Source organism: Thamnophis elegans, chromosome 1 (genome assembly GCF_009769535.1).
Source record: "Thamnophis elegans isolate rThaEle1 chromosome 1, rThaEle1.pri, whole genome shotgun sequence".
Taxonomy (NCBI): Eukaryota; Metazoa; Chordata; class Lepidosauria; order Squamata; family Colubridae; genus Thamnophis; species Thamnophis elegans.
In genome coordinates this window covers 120,834,947-120,854,801 of record NC_045541.1, presented here as the reverse complement: position 1 = coordinate 120,854,801, position 19,855 = coordinate 120,834,947, and the positions used below count along the sequence as shown (strand labels likewise).

Here is a 19,855-nt window from a genome sequence, read left to right as displayed (position 1 = left end):
CCCCTAACCCCCCCCCCCTGACTTGAGTTGTGAGCCGTCCTGAGTCCCCTCGGGGAAAAGGGCGGCATAGAAATATAATAAATTCAATTCAATTCAATTCAGATGGTAATGGAGAAGATGTATTTACGTATGTGATTACTGAAAATCAGTGTAGAATTGATGACACAGAAGCAATCAATCAAATTTATGAAATAAGAAAGCACTGTGTTTTTATTCCAGAAATACACTGCTTCTTTATTAAATTAACAGCTATACTGAAAAGGGTGCTCTCTTAAATTTACAGTCCTGTCTGTCTGTCTGTCTGTCTATCTATCTATCTATCTAATCATCCATCCATTCTCTAGAGCAGGGATTCCCTAGCACTGGTCTGTGGCATTCCAGAAACTGGGCTGCACAAACAAGTGAAGCCCCATCCGTGGACTGCAAGCAGCATGTAAAATCAGCCTCCTCCTCAGTCCACGGAAAAAACTTCTCTCCACAGAACTGGTCCCTGGTATCCAAAAGGTTGGGGGCCACTGCCTTAGAGATATTCTGTATAATACTTTAATAAGCCAAATGACAGAAATCCTGATTATAAAGAATCCAACCTTATGTGCTATTCAGGTCATTGAGATTTATTCCTAAAATGCACAGAACTGCAATCTTAGAAACAATATAGTTTTGAGATACCACCGGACAACCAGGTTTCAAAATCTTCAAGATACAAAAAATTTTTTTTTTATGTTTACTCAATCTTATGAAAAATACTGAAGGGAGCTGCCACTGCCAAGCAATATCATTGTGCAGTAAGTCCAAAATTAGGGTGTTTAAACATGAGTTTGAGGGAGTGAAGTGCCCCTGCAATTACATCAGCAGGCTGCCAAGTGTTCAATTTTTGATTACACAATCATGACCATGGGAGCTCTGCAATGGCCACAACTTTGGGTATCAGACATAGGTACTATTTGTTCAGTACTACTATTAATTTTGAGCAGAAGCTGAACTAATGGTTGTAAATTGAGGATTACCTATATTAATTTAGAACCCTTACTCTCAAGAGTATTTTCTGAAGATTAAAAGTAAAATATTCCAAACATTTATTTTATTTTACAATAAACACATTTGGAGGACCATTTTAACCATGTAAGATTCATCACTCAGAATTTGCATCATAGCACTATCACCACATACAATTATTATTTTTAGATCATTGCAATGCCACTTTTGGGATCCCTTAATTTTTATGGCTCTAAAAAAATTGTGATCTTTTTTTTAAATGATATTGTTTAAACATTTCTCTAACATTATCAGGCTGATACAGGTGGTAAACTGAGGGCTACCTGGGTTTTTGTGGGGTTTTTTTTTGTGGGGAGGTTTTAATTGGTCCAGACATTGTTGCTGGCTTCATGTTGGCAACGAACCTAAAGCAAGCTGTGTGACTCAGTGACAGTTGCAGTCCAGACACTAGAAAGACAAAGAACTAATACACTGGAAAATTGTAGCCATGGATGACTTGAATAGTAAGAGATGCTGTGTATTTCTATACAAAATTAATGGATTGAGTGCTCTTGCTTAAAGTAGCTATTTATCTTTAGTACAGCTGAAAATATTTTTTGTCCATCTTTAAGGGGCAAAATCCATTCTAAAGCAACTTCCTCATTATAAATGGAGCAAAATATGAGTAAATCAATTGTAAAAGCAGACAATATATGCAATCAAAATACCAAAGTATTAAACATCCAGTCACAACTGTAATCTCAGGCAGAGCAATTTGCTGATTCACACAACTTGATTCTGTCAAAGACCAAACAGCTGCATACATTCAACATGCAAAACTTTGTACATTTTAACCTTGGTTAGATTTTCTCTACTTGACCGTCTTTGTGTGTGATGAACAAACCCTGCCTAGTTGTCTATTTGTGGTTCACTGTACTGTGAAACTGGAAAATGGGTTAATTCAGTAATCCAGTTAAGTGTCTTGTGCAGATCCATTCAGGGAAAAGTTTGGGTAAATGAATGGCTCTTTAGAGCTTTCTTACAACCTGGAAATAATAGGCCTTAATGAATTCCAGATGGCTAGGCATTTCCTAAGTACAGGGCCACTTCAGAAAAGGTAGTTCTTTCATTAAAAAGAGATTGGGTTTATACATCACACTGGAGTATAATATGATTTGTTTGAGTTTGGCTTAACTCTGTTGTGTGAACCAAGCCATTATATTTATAAGCATTAATTTAGTATGTTTTGTGAACATAGCCAAATTTGGTTTGTTCAGTAAGCCATGGTTTACCAATGACTTAGGAAATCAATAGTTGACATAGACATTTCTCTATGCATGCCATGAAATTTCACTGGGCTCCTTTGGGAAGAACGGAAAATAAACTGAAAATAATTCAGTTATTCCTGAAGTTATTCCTGAAATTGGTAACATTAAGGACTAAGACAAAAATTCTTACCTGTAATGGGCAAAAATAAAACTCTCTTTTGCCATGTAATCATTTCTTGCTATGGACAAGCAAATTTCATATAGCAGTTTTTTTCTGGTGGGTGGAAGGAACCAGGTGCAGATACAATCTCTGAGATTTTCAAAAATACAATGACTTCCATGTTTTTCTTGCAGAAGTACCCAACATAATTTTCATATCAAACCAAATTGACCCATGATCAGTGGTGGAATTCAATTTTTTTTAACTACAGATTCTGTGGGCGTGGCTTGGTGGGTGTGGCGGGGAAAGGATACTGTAAAATTTCTATTCCCACCACATTCATGGGAAGAATACTGTAAAATCTCCATTCCCTCCCCACTCCAGGGGAAGGTTACTGCAAAATCCCCATTCCCACCCGATCAGCTGCGATTCGGGAAGCCAAGAATCAGTGGTGGGTTTCAGGCAGTACGCCCCGGTATGGGCATGCTGGAGCCTGCCCAGAGCACCGGGTACCGTTCCAGTGCTCCAGAGGGCCCATCTGCCCGCCCTAGCTCCTTATCTGTCCTTTAAGTCTTTGGTGCTTCTGCGCACAGCACGTACGGTGCCTGTGTGATGCTCTGCTGAGAAGCTGGCAGGCAGGTATGATGCATGCGCACGCTGCACGCATCCATGTGGGTGACTCCAGGCCCATTCCAACCGTACCAGTTGGAACAGGATCCGGAACCCACCACTGCTGAGAATAGATGGGGGCAGAGCCAGTCAAGAGGTGATATATACCAGTTCTCTGAACTACTCAAAATTTCCGCTACTGGTTCTCCAGAATTGGTCAGAATCTGCTGAATACCACTGCCCATGATCCTAAATACCAGCCTTTTCCTGAAAATTCTCCTAAGGGAAATCTGGCACCTTTCTGAAGTGTTGAGACTGCAGTTCAGAGGATTTCCTAGCCAGGCAAACTAAATGCCCTGCTGGCTTGGATTTCCTGGAGTTACAGTCCAGTATGAGAGAGGCTGGTTTAAGTATCTAATTCTCTAACAGTAATCTTATTTTCTCCATAGAACATTTGTACACTGAATCCTGTTTAGAAATTTAATCAACAAGATATCATTGAACTAGTAACATAAGCAGCTAAATACAACTAAATCTGTATTAGCAGAATCTGGGTACTGGCCAGTAAGTGGTAACAGCCAAAGGATTTTTAACTATAGGAAATAAAGTAATATTAAGGATTCAAGCCTGGACAGAGTTGGGCTAATTACATCGCGTCAAGGTCACCAAGAGTTAAAAGGAATGGGATTACAGCCACTAATAATCATTTTCAAAAGACCATGCAGTAAAAACTATCAATCCTGATACAATTCCATAATACTTTATTTATTATCCAGAAGGTCTCTTGATGGACGCCTTTACTTATAAGTAAAAAATGAATAAAATATTCATAATAAAATAACTACAACCAAGAGTTTTGCTAAAATAGTTTAATAAAGAAGTATTTGGATTTAGTAGTTTATTTCTGGATGGAAAAATGTATATTCAGAACAATTTACTTACACAATTAGTTTTTTTCCCCATTTGTATACTTCTCAAACAAGGACATACCTGCAGGGTTTATAAACCAGTGAAAATAATTTTATCCATGTTATTACATTTATCAGTAGATCAGAATGATTGGGTGGAGTGGAACGGAAGTAAGAGTCAAAGATCAAAAACTGAAATGTATTTTTAAGTTTTGCTTAACCTGGTAAGGAGAAAGCAGCAACTCTCCAATTTAAGGAATGGTATAGAGAGATAATCTGGAGTAAATTTGCAAGTTTAGTTTGAAGAAAACATTAAGAATGAAATTACTCCTGTGATCTTGTCCTGAAGATCGAATCTATTATAGGATTAGCACTTGCATGATGTCTCATGCTACCTGTTTAGTTTTTATACAGGTAGTCCTCAATTTAGGATTGCAATTGGGAATGAAATTTTTGTTTTAAATTATGATGGTTGACAAGTCAAAGTATCCAATTGACCAGACCTAATTTTACAACTGTTTGTTAAAATGGCAATTAAGCAAATCACATGGTCATAAGTGAGAACTCATTCTCCTGAATGGGTATTTTTTGCCAGAAACCAGCAAAAACATTGCAAATTGCTGTCACATAACCACAAAACATAGCAACCAGTTATAAACGTGACCCAACTGCCAAGCTCCTGAAATGTGGTCATGTGACTCTGGAAAAAGCAATGGTCTGATAATTTACCACAAATGTGTTTTATGGGTCATAAAACAGCCTAAGCCTATCATAATTCCAAACTGTTGTTAAATAACTGGTCATAAATCAACAACTGCCTATATATGCTTTGATAGAATAGATACATACTTCCAAAAAAGGCTTTATCTCTGTTAAAGTCTTAGCAACCATTGGTAAGAAAAATTCCCTCTCCCGAGGACATTAGCTGCCCGAGAGAAACCCAATTTAGGTGCCTTAAAAAGAAAACTACAAACACTAGCGGATCAAATACAGAACAGGGCTATCCAGATGTACCATCTTTAAATGGCTTCAAAAGTCTAGTCCAGAATCAGATAGAAAATACCAAAAGTAGCCATAAGACATATATCATCCTTATGTTATCCTTATGCATTCCCAGATGCATCTGACTTACAAAAAAATGTTGACTGAGGCAGGTCTGATCCAACATAAGTTTTCTTTCTTTCTAGGGTTTCATGAAGAGCCATATGGTCTGGATCAGGGGTGTCAAACTCAAGGCCAAGCGGCTGGAGCCAGCTCGCGGGGTACTGGACTACGGAGCCACCCTGGAAACAGTGAATGATTGGCCCACAGTACTTCTACCAGTGAAAATTGGCTCCAGAGCTCTGTTTTCAGCTGCCACAGCCTCCTGCTACCCTCTGCCAGCAAAAATGAAGCTCTGTTTTCACTGGCAAGAGGGTTGCAGGAAGCCGTAAGAGCTGAAAACGGAACTCGGGAACCTATTTTCGCTGGCAGAGTGCTTGGGCCATCACAGGTGCCCCCAACAGGAGTGATGCTGAGTTGGCCACACCCACCCTGGCCATGCTCATCTGAGGTCAAACACAACCCTGATGCAGTCCTCAATGAAATCGAGTTTGATACCCCTGGTCTGGACCTTATGTGATCTGTTACTGAAGTTGCTGATCAGTGGGAAGAAATGGATGCTCTCGGGAAGATAGTCAACATCTGGGCAGGCCATTAATATGAAGAAGTGTTCCTTCAACAGATAAAGATCAACTTGTCAAACCACATCCCTACTGAAAAGATAAAGAACTGAAACGTTTGTCAACCATTCTTTAAACTATCTGAATCACAAGAAAAAACATTTAAATATGCATAAATATTTTGATAAGATTGTCTTCTATATGAAAAATTTGAAAATGAAGCAAATATTAGAAAACAATCTTCTTCTCGCTAGCATGAACTAAATCCAGTATGATCCTTCCTGCCACTATATTACACCTTTTGAGAATATTTCTTCTGGGAAATTCCAAAATTCTTCACATATGCTCTTTGCTTCTGCTGTGCTGCCTCCTGGAGGCCCCTGAAGGCTCTGGAGGTCAAAAATCGGCCCTATGGACAAACCAGAAGTCACCATTCTCGAACTTTCGGGTTCCCTATAGATCCGTTTTTTGCCCTCCGGAGGCTGCAGGGAAGCTTCTGAGGCCTCCAGAGGGCAGTCATGGGGGGGGGAGGCTGTTTTCACCCTCACCAGGCTCCTAGCAAGCCTCTGGAGCCTGGGGAAGGCGAAAAATCCACAGCAAAAGCGGGGGGGGGGGGGAGTCGCTGATCATGTGCATGCTGGGGGTTCGCGCACATAGCCTTTTGGGTATGGCACACCGGTGCATGACCCCCCTGTGCTCCCCCCGCTTTTGGCATGGCAGCCAAAAAAGGTTTGCCATCACTGCCCTAGAATGAAGCAGTCAGCAATTTTCGAGCTTTTGCCCAACTCTCAAAGGTAATATTTTTTTCTGTATTTCTTTTTCTCTTTATCAAATCTCAATCCTTTTCCACAAAACTGACACAGCTACGAAACACTTCTCTGATCTCTATTACTTATGGTCAACTGGACTTCACCTTCAACATATGACAGCGATGCATAAGGAATTGTATATGATGCTGCTGGGGGTCAGATGCCGTCAGCTGGAGAAGGAAAACACCTGGGGTTGATGAGTTCCCTTCCCCCCTCGAAGTGTGACTGTTGATTGTCTTTTAAATTCCCTTGTACCTTCTTTGTTGTATTTCCTTCATGTTTACCCCCCCCCCCTTGGGTTTGTGAGCCGCCCTGAGTCCCTCTGGGAATAGGGCGGCATATAAATAAAATAAACCTTCAAACCTTCATTTTCACATCCCAGCCAATTGACTTATATCACATATAGTCAAGTCTCACGCACAGGCTGGAGTCAAGAAAACAAGAAAATAGTTGGGGCATGACTCTTCCATGATTAAGACTACAAGAGGAAAGTTTCTCAAATTCATTGTTTTACACCAGTGTTTTTCAATCTCAGTAACCTAAAGTTGTGCTGACTTCTAACTCCCAGAATTGAAACTGAAATCCACATATTCTAAACACTAGCTGGGGAATTCTTGTGAAATCCAGACATCTTAAAAGTTACTGAGATTATAAAAGACTGGTCCTACACACAGCTTCTGGCATTTATACCCAGAAGTTGGGGATTTGGAAACAAATGAACACCACATTAGGAATGCTAGCAAGGACTTTAGTATTCTTTCAGTCACTCCTTAGAAATGCACGCCAACATTGAGCAGCCTAACTTCCTGTAGAATTGAGAAACGTTTCGCCACCCCACGTGTGGAGAGGAGGGGAAAAATGCTGGTTACTTGAATGAAAATCGGAATGCAAGACAGGAATGCATGCCCAGGATAGGAAACTCAACCAGCGTAGGGAAACATTGCGTAACTATTAAGAGCGTCCTACTCTCATCCCAGATCAAAGACACTGCTTACTTAATCGTCCCGGCTGGTCCACATTGCACCATTCGTCTTCAGCAGCAAAGGAACTTTTGGCTGAATTACGTGATTCAAGCCGGGCAGCCCCGGCTTCCACGCAAGACACAGATTTCTAGTGTAATTCGCTTGTGTAACCGAAGGGGAAGAGTTGCTCACGTCCCAAGGGTGAGAAAATCTTCCCAGCTTTTGGGCAAAAGGGAAGGACTTCAAGAGGTTTTGGGGTTGTTGGGGTTTTTTAAAAAACAAAACTTTGTTCCACTATTCCTGACTTCCCGTTCACCCCCACCCCACCCCCGTGTACATGAAGTACTCAGCCGCTTCAAAGTCTCAAGAACAACCCCCCCCCCGCCTCCGGAGAAGAGCGGGTGCGTGTTGAATTGTGCAGAACACTAGATATCCCTCCGCTTCCACCGTGCAACACTTCCAACCACACACACACACAAAATATCGAGGGAAGGGCGAACTATTTTCAGGAAACTAGCTCGTACCAGACCCCGGGCGGTGGAAATCAATTGGCCGTTCAGGAAGGGAGTGGGGATTAGAGAATTGATTAGGATTGTCCTTCCCCGTCTCGTTTCTGGCCTTCGGGAAGCTAACCTCCCCCCCACACACACACACGAGAGAATTCTTGCAGGGTCGGCAGGAGGGCGACTCAAGAAGCTCCATTTCGCAAACTGATAATCCGAGATTGATCGCCGGTGCAGACTCGGATCTCACGGCTCCTTCTAAGCTCCTCCTTTTGGAAGTCGGCTCTGGGCCCGATCCGTGCGGGCCTACAAAGCCTCTAGCAAAGGTGGGGGGAGCGCCAGCTCCCTCTCTCCCCCTCCCTCTGCGCTTAGAGCAGTGCACTTACTCGAGACCCGTCCACTACCCAGCTAAACGTGCTTGAGCTACAGTATTCAGCTTTCCCGGGCGGGAGGGGGCGCAGGACCCTATCCCTCCAAGGGGGTTGATTGTATGAGCTTGGAGAGTGGAAAGGAGCTCTATCCCCCATCCCCGCGTCGACGGCTCCCCTCTACCAAGTCCAGTGGATCAGCTACGGACCGTGCCTGCGCGCTGCTCTTTGGCACTTTTTTCAGAGCGAGCGAAGCAGGCCGGAGCTGCTTCCCCCGCCCCCACCGCGGTCTGCAGCCGTGGGCTCGCGCCTCTCCCCGGACAGCGGGTTCCCCGTCGGCCCTTTGGCCAAGACCGAGATCGCCTTTGGCCTCCTGAGCCTTGGCGGCGGAAGGAGCTTAAAGTCAACGCTTCCGCCCAGTTCTCCCGAAGGAGGGGGCCAAGCCAGGCGCTGGGGAAAAGCGCCGCGGTTCCTTCTGGGGGTTGGGGCGCCCTTGCTAAAGTTGCTTTCCTTCAGCTCCGGAGAGGGGAAGAGAGAGTTCTGCTCGTTCGTCCGCTTGGCTTCTTCCTTCTCAACCACCAGCTGCTGGTGACGCATCCGCCCTCCCCTCGTCTCCGGGCTGCTTTAAAATACACCCTCCCCCACTTTTCCCCCCCACCTTCCCTCCTCCCTTCCTCCCTCCCTCTTCCTCTCGCTCCGGGCTGAATTAGTTCCTCTCCCAGTGTGGCGTCTGCTGGCTCCCAGAGCTCGTTTCTTCTCCTTTTTTTTCGCGCGCTCTGCGATTTGGGGCCGCCGGTTCCTGCTTAAGAGTCTGGAGGAATTTTTGTGACTCCCCTTTTCCTTTCTGGCAGCAAGAGGGAACGGCGGCGAAGGCCAGTGTGCGGATGAAGGACCTGCTGCAGTAGCGGGCAATGAGGGCTCCTGTCCGGGTGCAGCTGCAGCCCCACAAGGACATTGGTCGGGAGCTGCGCTGCAGCTGAGCGAAGGGCTCCGGCTCGTCACCCCCACCGCGATCGGCGACGGCCACCCTTTTCCAAGCGGGGAAAAAAAGAAAGCAGAAGCTGCGATCGGTGCCGCTGACCCCCTCCCCTTCCCCGCAAAAGCCAGTCTGAGTCTCCGGAGGAGAAAGGCTGCTGTTTTACCCCACACATACACACACCCCACTCAAGGATTGAGGCCATTCTGGCGGAAGGGTGCGAAGGGGGGCTAGATCTGGGGTTTAACAATGGTGGGGCTTCTGGCGAGCTCCTGCTGCGCCCTGGCCGCGTCGGTGCTGCTCCATCCCGGTTTCGGATCTTGGTGAGGAAAAAATGAACGAAGAGACGGCGAATTCTAACCATGAGTAAGTTGCCTTTCATCTCTCCTGTGAATGGGTTGGTTAAGAGGACGGTCTCTTTCCCTGGTGGCCCCCGTTGCCCTGCAGCTTTTTTTTCTCTAGCCGAAATGCCTGTCTTTTGCCTACTTATCTATAGGAAATCTCGTTTTATTCGCTTCCTTTTGGAAAGTCACGGCAGTCTGGGATCTGGCGGGGGGGAGGGGGGAGATGTTTATGCTTATCCCGGATTAGCAATGGCCTGTACTCCGCCTCCTGATTAATCTTTTTTTTTGTTTTTCATGTGTATGTTTTATATTTCGAGTAAAGTGTGGGAGCTTCTTCATCCTGTAGGAAACTGGCCCTGAATTTTAATTGGATGAGTCAGTCAGTATAAATATTGTTAAACCTTCCCCTGAAGCTTAATTTTATAATGAGCTGTTAAGACTTTTCCTCCATTAACTAAAAATTGGAAGAAAGAGGATGTTTAACGTATTTACAACAATCGATTTCTAATCGGAAGTAAGCCCCTTCTTTGAGTTCATTCCCAGATGAGCGGTTTTTAGTATTATGGTATTCGAGGGTCTGCAGAATAGTAATTTTCAAAACATTTCTTAAGAGAAAAGTGCCACATCTTTTATATATTAAAAAAAGGAAAGTACGCTAGCCTTGTCACAGATCCTGAACTTGCCCAATTCTTTTAGGCAATGAACAATGTTGACATTACCTATGACACCTACCTTTTTAAATAGTTACTGTTATTTTAAGGAATGGATATCATTTATTGGATATAATTCGAATTATGAAAAAGCATTCTTCCGGTAACGGTAATTCTCCCCCCCCCCCCAAATGTCTGCGGTAGTTAAATGTTAAACATAATTCTTGGGTTTGGGTGGGGAAGGGACACTTGTCACTTGCAGATGCTCTTCCGAATAAAACAATAATCCTTTAAGATCTGTCAGTCAGAGCCTCCTTCTTTTGTTAATTATGTACTTTATTCTTAAACTAAAATGACAGGGGATTGAACCTAGGGTGCAATAGACAAAGTACAAAACATTGTACCCAGCTAGTTGATAAGGTGAAGTGTTGCAATACTGCTAGAACTGCGAGGGAAGCAGCCGCCGCCATATTTTCTTTTTTGTGAATTGTTCTAATTTGCATACCACAGTTTTCATTCATAAAAAAATAATTAAACCTTCACCACGTTTGCCATTGCTGGTCCTTCTTGGCAGGGAGTGGACTTTTTGTAGAAGAGTAGAAAAAGGTGATTAATCAGTACAAGAGTCAGGAATCTCTGGTTTTTTGTGTTGAAAAATGCTGCTTCTCTGGTTGTTGACACTGTTATGTGGGAAATATCAGCTCGGGAAGTGCTTAGAGCACGTGATCCACTCCATTCATAAAATACCTGGCTGGCCATTCACAATGCAATGCACTGTCTACATGGAGCAATTTCCAGATCAAACCTGATTTTTTTTTTTTTTTTTTTTTTTGGGAGGAAGATAATACATCTTGCTATGTACATCAGCATTACTTTTGCTGGCAATGCATAGAAAGTAGTATGCTTTGAAAAGAATTTTCAATTTTAAGGGAATTTCAGTAAAACAGTAATGCCACTGGGGGTTACTGCTCTTTATTTTAAAGTGCAGAATATTCCAGTATATGCTTCACTTTTAAAACATGGCACATCTAACAGTAGTTGTAAATGAGGGACAAATGGTTGCATGAAAGTGGCTTGAAGAGTTATTAATTAAGAATTAAAATGCTTGACTGCAATTCTGCAGTTCTTGGTTGATGCACTATATACAGCCTATTTTAATTTCATAAATTGTAAAATATTTGGCAATGAAAATTTTATTTAATAAATAATTGTGTTCTCTCAATTGTCAGTGAAGCATTTTCAGTAAAATTCCGGGATGAAAAAAAACTGTTATAATGTAAAATATGTTGTTGAAAAGATTTTTTGTTAGTGGCACATTTATTCTTCTTTTGTTCTTACAACATACAGATGTACCGTAGAAGAAATGCTCGAAGATCTTGTTTTGGTTGTTGTCAGATTGGATCCCTTCGTGTGTCATTAGTTTGTTGGTCATATCCTGAGTTGTTATTCTACTGATTCTTCAGAATATATTATAGTTAAAAGTGTTCTAGGTTGTTAGTTGTTATTCCATCCATTCTTAAAAAAACTGCTTTTTTTCCTGAAATGTTGCAATCAATGATTGTAGTTAATATTAATTCACATAAATTTTGTATTCAAAAGCTCATATTCTATTGAATTGCACATATCTATATTGTCCACACTTTGTTATTAAAATACATATCTATTAAATATTCTACTAGGCGCAGTTAGCAGAATTAGGTTCTAATATAACGAAAGTGTATGTGCACAAATACATACTTCATCCAAAGAATTTGCCATGAATAGCCAGTAATATTTTCCAGTGAGCATTTTTAAAAAACTTTTCTGGCTATTTATTTATAGTTATACGAGTTTTTTTAAAACAACAACAACAGAACTGCCAGAGCTTTTTACTCGGCCAGAGAAAGTATTTCATGGTTGAATAATGCTGTGCATTATGTGAATAGAATTGACAAATACTTTCTAATTCAAGCTTGCATTGTTTGTTTAAATATCCAGATCATAGCAGTGATTTTTTTAAAAAAAAAATACTGCTTGCTTTAAAGGATCATACTAGTGGCAGTTTTCGTAGTATTCTGTCATTGGATTCATTAGAAGCTAATATTTTTGCATAAACTGCCGATCAACTATTTTTGCTCATGAAGTTAAAATGGGACTATTGGTTTTGAATAATTGATGTTGTGAAGGCCATTTTAGGAAATATTTTGAATTATAGATCCATCTTAGCACACCTTTCCCTTGTTTCTTTTTAGTTTTTACTTCAAGCTGTCTCAAAGTACCATCCTAATTCATTCAGACTTTATTCTTAAAAGCCATTTCATTACCAAAATATAGTATTCTTAGGTTATGAATGAGAGGATAAAAAATGTAACTGTTTCCTTCCTATTCTTTCAGTAAAAATTCTGAAACTTACTGTTTTGTTTTCTTGTTCTCACATAAACCTGGTTGTGTACTGTTAATCATATACACTTGACAATTAGGGAAAGGACAGATCCTGCTCTCATTTCGATCGAGTTTGTTCTCTGACTTTGCAATGTGTTAGAAAGTCTGACTTTATTATTAAAGGTCCGATGTACCTGTTAACGTTACTTGCAAAGATTTGGCTCAAAATCATGCAAGGGTCTGAGGGTAAATGAAAGAACTACGCTAAATATCTTAAAAATGAGGACAACTATTTGAATTGCTGTTGTAGGTTGGAACTAATGTAGCTTTCCCAGCTGCACTCCTGGGTTGATGGCCTACATATATGCTTCTTGATTTTACGATCCAGCTATTATTATGACATGACTTTCAAGAAGTGTTTATTTTACATTTACAGAAGTACTAAAATGTTGATATTGCAGACATTTTATTGATAATGAAATTTAATCTGTTCACTGGTTGTATGAAATTTTAGATTTAAAATGTAAAGATGTGCGTATTTAATAAAGTTCTTCCAATAATAAATAGCAGCATATGTATAAATCACATTGAATGTACCATTTTATGATATAGATAAATGAAAGGTTCTGTAATGGCCGTAAACACTCAGACATGTATCCATATTAACTATTAATTTGCATTATATGGAGAGAGAACTTAATTGTATATTTATTTATTTATAAAATTGATTGGTCATCCATCTTACCATAGGGTAATTCTGGGTGGCTTGTAGTCATAAAAATATGTCTATAAATATACATTTTTTTAAAAATCAAACATGAAAATCTAAGGACATATATAAGCCAAATATATAAGGAAAACTCAACGTTATGGTATGTATTATTAATGCAGCTATTGCACGATGTCTTCAGAAAAACTGTAGTCAATAAATTGCAAAAAGGATATTTGCAATGAAAAGAACATGAAAATTAGGAAAGGTAAAATATAAGTAGCACTAAAATCAGTATAAGCAGAAGGAAAAAATAAATGGGGAAATATGATGTGTTAACTTGAAGTAAGGAAACAGGTTATAAATTGCACGTTGTAAATGGCATCTATGTATGTCATTTCATGTAGTAATTATTGTAAAGGTACATTTATATTAGGTGTGATAAATTTTAAAATTTCAACATCTTTGTAAATATTTAATTGGAATAGAGCCTGCTGAAGTTAGTACTGTGTTGTAAACATTTTGGCATCTGAAAAACACTAAATACAAACCATTTTTAAGAATATTTGGTATTTATAAAATTGGCATTCAAAGCAGAGTTCAGCTAAAGGATGAAAACAATGACATTCCTACATAAACCCCATTTATTTTAACTAATTTTTATTTGAAATGTACTTTCCTTGCATTGTAGTAGCTCTTGAAACCCCCTCAAGACTTTACATGGGATCATTTTTTCTGATATTGACAAGAGTCTTATGAATACATTCTACAACGGTATAAAATAGGAAACAGTAACTTAGCTACATTTAAATACTTCTTTTTTAAAAAATGGAAAACAGTAGTTAGAGTGGTGGCATAGCCCAGTATGATTTCAAGTGCCGTGGGAGATGCAATTCCAAATATCTCTTAACAACAATGAATATTGTAATGTTTACTTTTGAATATTGTGCATCAAGTCTACAGTTTTACTTTAATTTGTAGTACAGTAGTCTTCCAGTTATGACCACAATTGAGCCCAAAAATTATGTTGCTAAGTGAAACATTCGTTAAGTAACTTCGCTCCATTTTATGACTTTTCTTGCCATATTTGTCAAGTGAATCATTGTATATTTTAAGTTAATAACATGGTTGTTAAGTGAATCTGGGTTCCCCATTGCTTGTCAGAAGGTTGAACAAGCTGATCATGTGACCCTAGGACACTGCAACCGTCATAAATAGGAACCACTTGCCAAGCATTTAAATTTTGATCACGTGACCATGGGGATGCTGCAATGGTTGTAAGTGTCAAAAATGGTCATGTCACTTTTTTTCAGTGCCATTGTAACTTTGAACAGTCACTAAATGAACTGTTGTATGTCTAGGACTACCTCTATAAATAAAGGACTGATTCGATTCAAATGAAAGTAAATTCAAATCTTTATCAAGTCAAGTTTAATTCCTAGTGACAAGAAATATGGAAAGAACTCAAAACAGGCATTTCACAGTTACATGCTTTACATGTTACATACTTCTACTTCACATGAATACTTTTGAATGCCTTGCACAGCAAAGCATAATCCCGACAACAGAGACATAGCCATGTTGACTTTTTAATGGGATGATGGGTGGTTTGCCATTACCTGCCTGTAGGATGTTTTTACCAATCTTGTCAACTTCGTAAGGATTTCGTAATAGTCTCCCATTCAGACATTAATCTTGTGTGACCCTGCTTAACTGTCTCAGGAACATCCAAGATTGTCCTAGTGCTGCTATTTGCTGAAACTGAAGGATACTCATCCTCATTGAAATTAAAATAAAAGAATTGGGGGAAGTCTTTAATCTATTACTCTTTAGTTTCTTAGAGCAAGTTTAATAAATAAAAGCAAAGACAAAAATGCTCTTATTTCAATCTGTCATGTTAAAACATTCTGGCTCGTTAAAAGGAATTAAAATAAATCATTTTTTAAAAGCAAGAATTTGCCATATTGATCCTTCGAGTGTAATCGCTAAAGAAAACTGTTTCATAAGTCTTTCATTCAGGTTTTCATTTAGACCATTGGCTTCTTATTTATAAAAAAATATTTTAAAAAACGATCATGATCAAACTGTCTGTTGCTAAGCAATGCTGTCGTAAAGTGTGCAATCGTGTTACTGTGTTGCTTAGCAACAGCAGTCTCCATTGCCACTGTTAAATGAATCCCACTGATTATTAGGTGGAAAGCCAAACCGAGCCATTCCCAGCTTGCTTTCTCTCAACTCTGAGCCTCAGTAAGATAAGGGACTACCTTGTCTGCACCTCTTCCATTCCCCCCCCCCCGCACCCACCTGCCTATATTCCTCCCATCTCTTTCCTTTTGGTTGCCTGACACAGCAGTACTCTTCAGTGGTGGCAGCACAGGGTCTTCAGCACTCGTTTTGATGACACAAAGGAAGTGGTTTGCCACTACCTTCCTGCAGGATGTTGGCCACCATTGTTCCTGGACCTCTTCTTCAGCTCCAATGCTGCTGCCATGGGGTGTCTTAAGTCCTGTGCCGTAGCACCTGTCACAACACAAAGCACCCACTACACTGTACTTCTCCAACCTTGCTGAACCCAGCTGGTCATCTTCTCAAAACATCATGAGCATGAAATGCACAAATTGGAGAACAGAGGATGTGGCCTTTTTTTTTTTTTGGCAAGACTTCAAAAACCTTCCAAATCATTGTGAGAATGAATTTGGAAAATTCTCCAAATGCTCTTTGGGCAACAGTGGGAACAGTCTTGGGAAGAACACCTGGCATAGCCATCAGCTGCTTCACATGAGGACAGGCTTGCCAGCAGTGGGAGAATGCCGGTAAGGGCAGCAGGGCTTGAGGAGGTGGTAGAGGCTTTGCACTGCGGCACTGGGATAGATGGTTGCAGCACAGAGCTCCTTGGTGGAGCTGGGGCTGAAGTAGAGGCCTGGGACTGTGTTGGTGAGCTGAGACTCAGCTAAAGTCCATAGGCCTTTAGTTCAGCCCCAGTTTGCTGTTGAAGACAAAGAGTGACACTGTACAGGGCCTACAAAGGACAGAGATGGGGAGGAGATAGGTGGGCTGGGAGAGTTGAAGTGCCTCTGCAGTTGTAAGTATGGGCGGGCTGCCAAGCCCCAAATTTTGTTCATCTGACCACAGGAGTGCTACAACAACCATAACTTCATAGGTACTCTTTGTTTACTAACTTCAAACGGTTGCTGAACAGTCATTAAATTAAGTGAGGACTACCTATACTTCTATCTTCTTTGGGTAGAAATAGGATCCATTTCTATTCCTTTGTATCGAAATAGAGTCCATTTTTATTAATGGATGGAAACTAATTAAGGAGAGAAGCAATCTGGAATTAAGGAGAAACTTTCTTACAGTGGAAACAATTAACCAGTGGAAAAGCTTGCCTTCAGAAGTTGTGGGCACTTCATCACTGGAGGTTTTTAAGAGGAGACTGGACAGTCACTTGTCTGAAATGATATAGGGTCTTCTGCTTAAGCAGGGGGCTGGACTAGAAGACCTCCAAGATCCCTTTCAGCTGTATTCTAGTTGATTAAAAAAAACAGATTCTCTAAATTATCAGTTTCCTTGCCATAGTGAATTGACAGACATGATTTATTTTCATTTTAGCCACTATAACTTAATGACAAGAAGATTATTTTTATTGTTGGAAACTATATTTTGCCGTCTTTCTTGTTTGATGCCACAAATAATTTGATGCCACAAGACAGTTACTGTTTGTAAAAACTGCTTTAATTAGAATAATCTTACTATTTTAGGGATAGATTTCAGCTAACTTAATAAGGTAAGTTTCCAAAAGGGATAGCAAAAATAATCCAGGGGGAAAATAAATTTATTATGTCGTCATTGACAGGTGGTTTTTGCATGCTAAATAAAAGACATTTGCCACAGTTTATTGGACTTTTAATATTCCAACTGTCTAGCAAGGGTTGCTAAAATTCTGTGCTAAAATAGTTTTGCCATTGAAAAATGAATTCTCCTATTTTAAGAATGATTGATCATCTTATACCTTGTCCTTCAAATCCAGGACTATGAACAAGGTTGCATTCAGACAGAATGAAAAACTAAATTCTGAACCCGATTACAGTTTGAATCTAAAGCCAATATATCTCCATGTTTCATAAATGAACTGAAGTATGCCATTTCATTCCTTATATCATCAGCTTAAACATCTTTTTTTTCAAAGCCGAACCGCACACACCTATAAATGCTCACCCAATGTTGCTATGGCAATGGAAACATTTCTGCATACTTAACAAGCCAAAGTCAGGTAATAGAAGCTTTGCGAAAATAAGTTCAGTTAAGTATTTGCCTAGGGCATTGAAAAATAAAGTTGCTCATAAAAGCTACTTATCAAAACAAAAAAAACACCAGTAGATTTAATAAGATTTCTATAGTTTGGGCAGGCCTCTGATCTGCTAACAATATTAAGATTGGAGATTTTTCAACAAACAACAGGTAAAAGATATTGCTGCAGAATGATGATTTCTTTGTTAAGAGGGTATTGTGCAACATGGGTCAATGCTGCATACAGTTATAAGATCAAATGCAATCCGGCTATCAAAAGTTGAATTACAGTTACATTCAATATGAAGTACTTTCATTTCTGTCTATTTGCATGAACAAGCATTGTACAATGTGTGGTTTTAAACCAAGAACAGTAGAATTATTATTTTCTTTTGATATTGATACCAAGACTTTATTGCTGCCTGTAGATAAATATATTTCCAGGTAATTCATCAATCATTTTATTAGAGCCTCCTATTTTAAAAGAAGTGCTTGTTTTATAATGAAGTCTGACCTTGATTAGAGCTAACCTTGGTTCATTAGTAACCGGATGTAATGTGTTGACCTGGGGATCATGCTGCAGAATTCATTTTAGCAGGGCAGCAGGTGACTCCTTATCAAGGGATTGAAGGAGGGAAATGGGAGGAATTTACCACCACTAAAAGAAAAGCTTCCACTAGAAGCTTTTTAGGAAAAACACACCAGGAATTAGGAAATTGGCACCTAGGCGAATACAGACCATCCTAGCCATGAAACCCCCCAAAACAATACAACAAGTAAGAGCCCTATTGGGAGTTTTAGGGTTTTGCTGGCCATGGATCCCCTCCTTTGGGGTACTTGCCAGGCCTCTAATACAACTGACTAAAAAGGACATGCCTGATCCCATTGAGCCAAATGGGCAGCAACACAGCCGTTACCTCATCATCTTATGACACCAGCATTAACAATCATTCCTGAAGCATCCTAGAAAGAATTTTTGGATAACGGGGAAGCAAAACAATGCGAGGAAAAGTTGGGAGCAATTTTTAAGGAGGAATTTTGGAGGGTGCCTATAGCCACATGCCACCTTCTTAGGTTAATTTGCCAAAGGTTGCATGCCAAGGTACATTGTGGAACACAAGCTATGGTAGATGCTATCAGGAGAGAATGGTATGCACCGGCTGCTTACAGTGAGGCTATGAGAATGGCTAGCACTTGTCAAACATGCCAAGCAAATAACTCCATCTCCAGGAAATCCATTCATGAGGGAGGAAGGCCCTGGGCACAGCACCCTTTTGAAAAAGTACAAATGGATTACATACAACTCCCATATGTCCTTGTATGTAGGGTCCAACTGACTCACTGGATAGAGGTCTTCTCTTGCCGACGCGCCATGGCCCTTGAAACAGCCAGACACCTTCTTAAGGCTATATGGGGTACCCAGTGTCCTGGATATGGATAGAGGCAAACATTTTATATGCCCAGATCCTCACACACATATTCCAAGCCTTGGGCATTACACAAAACCTACACGTTCCACATTCTCCCACATCCTCTGCGGGGACTGAAAGGGCCAGCAGGGAAGTAAAGACCCTGCTGGGCAAACACTACCAGGAGACACACCTTTCCTGGCCACAGGTGCTCCCAATTGCACTCTTTTACATTAGAACTAGACCCAGATGAGATATAGGCGTCTCCCCCATTGAGATCCTTTTTGGCCAACCCCCAGATACATTAAAAGGCCTGGACCCACATTCCCTCTGTTTAGAAAAGGGGGATATGGTTCTCTCTTCTTATCTTTCAGCATTAAACAAAAGATTGCAGATCCTATGGATTCAAAGTGCCTTGACACAGACCTTGCCCTTGGAGGAAGCCCTGCACCCATTTGAACCAGGAGACTGAGTGTGGATCAAATTCTTCACGAGGAACTCGCCCCTACAACTTAAGTGGAAAGGACCCTACCAAGTCTTGCTGACTACACAAACAGCCATCAGGGTTGCTGACAAGGTCTCCTGGATTAATTGGACATATGCCAAGCCTACAGTTGTAGACCACAGCCCACCGTCAGCACTGACACAATCAATTCCAACGATCAAGTTGAGGAAAAACCCTGAGACAGACCAGTAGATATTGCAAACATTTTTTTTACAACATAGAACCTGGATGCCAAGATATAAACACTGGAATACAACAAACTAGACTGTATTTTTTTAAAAAAGAAGAAATAACAAACTTTCATTTTATTCCCCTTATTTTTTTTAATTTTCTAATTAATACTCATTTTTTTATCGTAAGGAGGAAATAATGGGTTTTAATTTTTTGA

At 40.4% G+C, this 19,855-nt stretch overlaps 1 protein-coding gene across 1 annotated transcript in view; it reads left to right on the top strand.

The window, feature by feature from the left end:
* The first annotated feature begins 7,768 nt into the window (after positions 1-7,768).
* The window catches only part of SPRED1 (sprouty related EVH1 domain containing 1), a 78,465-nt gene continuing 66,378 nt past the window's right edge, over positions 7,769-19,855 (top strand). Inside the window, exon 1 of the mRNA XM_032229991.1 lies at positions 7,769-9,565. Within this exon, the coding sequence (XP_032085882.1) occupies positions 9,534-9,565 (32 nt within the window). The 5' untranslated portion in view covers positions 7,769-9,533. The remainder of the gene's footprint in view (positions 9,566-19,855) is intronic.